Raw genomic sequence first — 6,000 nt, 5'->3', positions numbered from 1 at the left:
CTACTGGTTTTCGACGTTAAATTTCAACGGAAACTCCAATTGAGACGAAACTAAAAGCGTTTCGATGAGGATTCAAAAGCGAACGCAAAGGAGGACTTTTCTGAGGCCTGGCAGGTCGCTATGTAGTGAGTGGAGGTTTGACAGGTCGCTACGTAGCGATTGGAAGCAAGCCAAGAAGAGTCCTACTCGTTTTCGTCGTAAAATCTCAACGGAAACTCCGATTGAAACGAAACGAAAAGCGTTACGATGAGGATTCAGAAGAGAATGCAAAGGAGTACCTTTTTAGGCCTGACAGGTTGCTTCGTAGCGAGTGGAGAGTTGGCTTGAGCTCGGTCACTACGTAGCGACCCAGCCGTGTGCGTGCTCGGTCACTACATAGCGACCGAGCTGTGTGCGTGCTCAATCGCTATGTAGCGACTGAGCTGTGTGCATGCTCGGTCGCTACGTAGTGACCGAGCTTGACTGGAACTCGGTCGCTACGTCGTGACTGAGCTGTGTGCTTGCTCGGTCGCTATGTAGCGACCGAACTTGGCTTGAGCTTGGTCGCTACGTAGCAACCGAGCCGTGTGCTTGCTCGGTCGCTACGTAGCTACGTAGCGACCAGCTTTTGCGTTGGTTGCTATGCGGCAACCTTGTTCACGTCTTTCTCCGATTTTTCGTGAATATGTTTTCTCCGCAAGATTTTTCGTAAAAATAAATCTTTTTTGAACATTTATTTTTCGTAAAAACATTCATGCCGATTTTTACTGACTTTCAGACATTGATTCCGTCTTGACCGATTTTTACCCCAACAGGACTGGCTATTGCTTCCACCCACTTAGAAATGTAGTCAACTGCCACCAATATGTATTCGTTCTTGAAGGATGGTGGGAATGGTCCCATGAAATCAATCCCCCAACAATCGAATACTTCTATTTCCAAGATGAAGTTATGAGGCATCTCATTCCGCTTACCCATGTTCCCTTGGCGCTTGCATGAGTCGCACCTAGAGATGTAAAAGTGGGCATCTTGGAACATTGTTGTCCACCAAAAGCCGGCTTGTAGGATCTTAGACACGGTTTTGAATGTTGCGAAGTGCCCTGCATAAGAGGAGCCGTGGCAATGAAAGAGGATTCTTGGAATCTCAGACTCTGATACACACCGTCGAATACTCCATCCTTGCAATTTCTGTACAAGAATGGCTCATCCCAATATTAGTGTCTGGCGCCTCTTAGGAATTTCTGTTTATCATTGCCAGTGAATTTGACCGGTTCTTTCTCAGCGGCCAAATAGTTGGCAATCTCAGCAAACCATGGAAGATTGGGGTATTGCTATTTTGATCGCACAAAAAAAGGTGTTCCTGTGCGCTGGAGCAATCCGGACGGAGCGATTGTTTTGCAATGCTTCCGAGACTGATCGAGTATACGTGCTTGACTGGAAGACTATCATCAATGGATGTTTCTTCATCTATCTTCATTCTGGAGAGGTGATCTGCGACGCCATTCTCGATGCCCTTTTTGTCCTTGATTTCTAGGTCAAATTCTTGGAGCAATAACATCCATCGGAGCAGCCTTGGTTTCGCATCCTTCTTTGTTAGCAAGTATCTCAACGCTACATGGTCAGTGTGCACTATCACCTTGGAGCCAACTAGGTAAGATCTGAATTTTTCAAAGGCAAAGACAATTACAAGAAGTTCTTTCTCTGTAGTTGCGTAGCGACATTGAGCTTCGTCTAGTGTTCTGCTTGCATAATAGATCACGTGAAGCTTCTTATCTTTTCGTTGGCTGAGCACTGCTCCAACCGTAAAATCGCTTGCGCCAGTCATTATCTCGAAAGGAAGCTCCCAGTCTGGTGGTTGCACAATGGGTGCGCTGACTAGAGCTCCTTTGATTGTGTGGAAAGCGCCCAAACAATCGCTATCGAACTTAAATTTTGTCTCCTTGCAGAGCAGTCTAGTTAGTGGTCTTGCGATTTCGGAGAAGTCCTTGATGAACCTTCTGTAGAAACTAGCATGTCAGAGGAAACTCCTAATTCCTTTGACAGAGTTTGGAGGCTGTAAACTCATCATCACTTCTATCTTTGCTTTGTCCACTACGATCCCTTTTTCTGAGATTTTGTGACGGAGAACAATCCCATCACGCACCATGAAGTGACACTTCTCCCAATTCAACAGGAGATGCTTTTCTTCACACCGCTGAAGGACCCTGCACAAGTTTGAGAAACAGACAGAAAAGGAGTTCCCATAGATGCTAAAGTCGTCCATGAAAACTACCGTTATGTCCTCAATTAGGTCAGTGAAAATAGACATCATGCAACGCTAGAAAGTCGTAGGGGCATCGCACAGCCCAAAATTCTCCTGTAGGCGAAAGTTCTGTTGGGACACGTGAAAGTCGTCTTCTCCTGATCGTCTGGGTGAATGGAAATCTGAAAGAAACCTGAATAACCATCTAAAAAGCAGTAATATGGGTGGTTAGCCAATCTCTCAAGCATTTGATCAATGAATGGAAGCGGGAAGTGATCCTTTCGTGTAGCCGTGTTTAATTTTTGAAAATCAATGAACAAGCGGTGGCCAGTTACTGTCTTAGTAGGTATCAATTTATTCTTTTCATTAGCGAACACAGTAGTTTCATTCTCTTTCTTAACAACATCTTTTAGATTTGGGTTTAACCGCCTCTCATGTTCCACAGAAGTCATTGATTCATCTTCAAGATGTATTCTATGCATGCATAAATCAGTTAAAATACCGGGAATATCTTCTAATGAATACCCTATTGCCTTACGGTATTTTCTCAATTCACACAAGAGTTTAGCAGCTTCCACATTATTAAGCTCAGAGTTCAAAATGACAGGATATGTGGAATTAGGTCCAAGAAACGCATACCTGAGTCCCACTGGGAGGGACTTTAATTCGATCTTTGGAGCCTTGAGTTCGCTCCAGGAATCATCGAGCAGGCTGGTCGGTTTGTTCCCTCGTTTAGGAGCAGTTGTTCCGTCTGGTGGGACCTGATTGCTCGTCTCCCCCAAACTTAGGAAAGCGACCATCTTCTCAATGCTTTGGCTCGAGTCTAGCATCTTCTCGTACCCATCAACATCAATGTTGCACGTGTTCTGCTCGGACTCGGCTCGTATCAGAGCCACTTCCAAAGGAACATCTGCTATGATTTCTTCAATCATCCCTTGTTGGGGGTCAAGGCAGCGTTCTCGTCGTCAATCGTGACATTCTGACCATCTTACATAGGTCGTTTGAGCAACTCGTCCATCTCAAACTTCATCATAATATCTCCTAGTTGGAGATCGATCCTCCCATTACGCACATCAATGATTGCATCAGCTGTGCATAAGAAGGGTCGGCCCAGAATGGGAAGGTCTTTTGGTTCATCTTCAAGCTCCGGAACCCCGAAATCCACCGGAACAGTGGTGTTGCCCATTTGAACTTGCAGGTCTTCGAGAACACCTACTGGCAACTTGACCGATCTGTCCGCGAACACCAACGAAATCCTGGTTGGCTCGATGTTGGTTAGTCCCATACGTTTTGGAACTGAGTAGGGTATGAGATTCACACTGGAACCTTAATCACATAAGGAACAGGCGAAAACTATTTTTCCAATCTGAACCGAGAGGACAAATTGTCCAGGATCTTCCAGTTTCTTGATTGTTTTGTTTTGAAGGACTGCACTGCATTCTTTTGAGACCATCATGATATCGCTGTCTGCAAAGGTCTTCCCAGATATTTAGCCCCTTCACAAGACTGGGCATTGAAGGAATCATCTGAATTGCGTCCTTAAGAGATAGCTTGACATTCAACTCCTCTAGCATCTTCTTGCACTTCATCTCTTCGCAATCCTTGCGTGATTTCTTAGCAGGGACTGGGTAGGGAACTTCTGGAATGTAGAAGCGAGTAGGAACAGGCTGCTCTTGCGTCGTAGGAGCTACAGGTTCTATGACGGTTGGCTGTTCTACGTCTTGTTCGTCGTCTAGGACATCCTCAAGTAGAGGTTGTTCTCCCTCTTTCTGTTTTCCATTCTCTTTAGCAGTGAGCTTTTTGGAGACAGGATCAGAGAGATGTCTTTCACTTTTCAGCTCGACTGCGTTACAATCCTTGGGGTTCTTGTCTGTTTTCCCAGGGAGTGTTCCCTGTTGCCTCTTGATTGTTTCAGGAGTTTGAGCAATCTGGACATCCATCTTCCTTATGTGGCTTGCTACAGCATCATATTTGGAATTTAATTCCGTGAACATGTTGTCCATGCGAGTGTTGATCTCGGTTGTGATCTGGTTCAGTGCTTTTCCTTGAATCTGCTGACCTTGCAAAGGTTGTTGCATCATTCCCTTTAGTTCATCTGGCTGTTGAAGCAGCTTGCGGATTGTTCTGCCTGTTCTGAAACTGGTTCTGAGCTTGGCTGAGGATGAACATCTTTCCATTTTGATTCTGATTCTGAAGGTATGGCTTCTGATATCCAGGGTTTTGGAACTGATTTCCCTGAGATCGGTCGTTGGGGTTGTCTAGATTGGTGATATACCATGGATTTGACCCATTTTCATCCATGGTATATAAGTGTTTTACTATCTATATATTTTATATTTTATCATATTAGGTATGTTTTCAGGTTCAACAGTATCTTGGAGTAAAGTGATGATTATAGAGCATTTAGGAGCTTAAAAGAGATTTCATCCGAGCTGACCATTAGAGGTCGATACGAAGAAGAAGCAATCGTTCGATACACATCCAGTGCCGTTGATCGATACAGAAGAGAAGCCTCAACGATTGAAAATTATGATCGATCGATGTACATCATGTACCATCGATCGATGTCGAGACGCGAGATGCGCGACTTGGTTCCAGCCGACTTTAATCCCAAGGCTTCACCAAATTACAAGATTACCCCTGACGAGTTTTTAACCTAATAGTTATATACTTGCCTAAGTGTTAGGAGGCAGAGAGCTTTAGCCACCATTGTATTCTTACTTTCAGCAAGGGAGAGAGAGAGTTTTAGGAGAGAAAATCATAGAGAGATTTGTGATTGAAACTCCATTGATTCATCTATTCTATTCTATGCAGTTTTTATCTATTTTTTTGTGTCATGAATTACTTAGCTATGTCTGAGTAGTTTACTTGTTAGATTCAGGGTTCAAATAAGTTAGAGGGAGTAGCCCCAACTATAGATTTGCTGAGTTGTGATATTCATTGATTGATTGTTCTTAATGCTTGTTTTAGCCTTGCTAACAAGAACATGAACCTAGGAATTTGCATGTGTCAAGCATCCTTGATCATCCTATCCTGAATCTAATATGTCATGCTAGGACTGCTAGAGAGAGAGAGCTAACCGCTGATCTAGGAGACTTGTGAGCATTATCAACCCGCGCCAAGGGCTTAGCTAGAAGCTATTGATCGATATTGTCTTCTGACAATCGATCGATATTGCGAAAGATGTATTGATCGATATCCATATAGGATCATCGATCGACACTTTCTTGTGATCAAAAGATGAAAGTTGAGATCCAAGATCTAGTTAGTTAACCATTGAAACATTGTCATCGCTGATCACTGTGATTAAGGAGTTAAGCTCTAATATATCATGCATGCAACTGTTAGGCATCTATAGGATTATAATCTCTAACACCTCAATAGAAACCCTGCATCTAATATCTTCCAATAAAGTTACACCCCCAATCATCTTGTTAGTCGAGAAATAGACTTGCTCAATTAGGATTGCTATTTACTTTTAAACCATAAAACAACAAACAACTAGAATTAATAACCTGACTAGATTTAATAGGTTCCCTAGCTCCTTGTGGATTGGATCCCTAAGTACTGCAACTGAACATCTTATTTGAGAGATTAATTCACTCCTTAGGGTAATTTGAGTGGTATCAATTGGTCTTGTATGAGAACAGATGCGGGTTGTTTCTCACATTAGGGTTTGGATGGTAATTCTTGAACTTCCAACCCTGACCGTTGACGTAACTGACCTCTTGCTGATTCTCTTCCGATGTCTCGGTCTCTGCTGTAGCATCAGTAGCACC

General features: G+C 43.5%; 1 protein-coding gene across 1 annotated transcript; it reads right to left on the bottom strand.

Annotated features, from left to right (window-relative positions):
• Positions 1-3,209: 3,209 nt before the first annotated feature.
• On the bottom strand, positions 3,210-4,398 carry LOC125587038. Its single transcript, XM_048757146.1, has 2 exons — positions 3,651-4,398; positions 3,210-3,547 (listed from the first exon to the last, which is right to left on the bottom strand). Exons 1-2 carry the CDS (start codon positions 4,396-4,398, stop codon positions 3,210-3,212), a joined length of 1,086 nt encoding a protein of 361 aa, XP_048613103.1.
• Between the last annotated feature and the right edge of the window lie 1,602 nt (positions 4,399-6,000).

This window comes from Brassica napus, chromosome C5, assembly GCF_020379485.1.
Source record: "Brassica napus cultivar Da-Ae chromosome C5, Da-Ae, whole genome shotgun sequence".
In the NCBI taxonomy this organism is placed as follows: domain Eukaryota; kingdom Viridiplantae; phylum Streptophyta; class Magnoliopsida; order Brassicales; family Brassicaceae; genus Brassica; species Brassica napus.
Note: the sequence above shows the minus strand (reverse complement) of the source record. Positions and strands in the feature narration are given on the sequence as shown.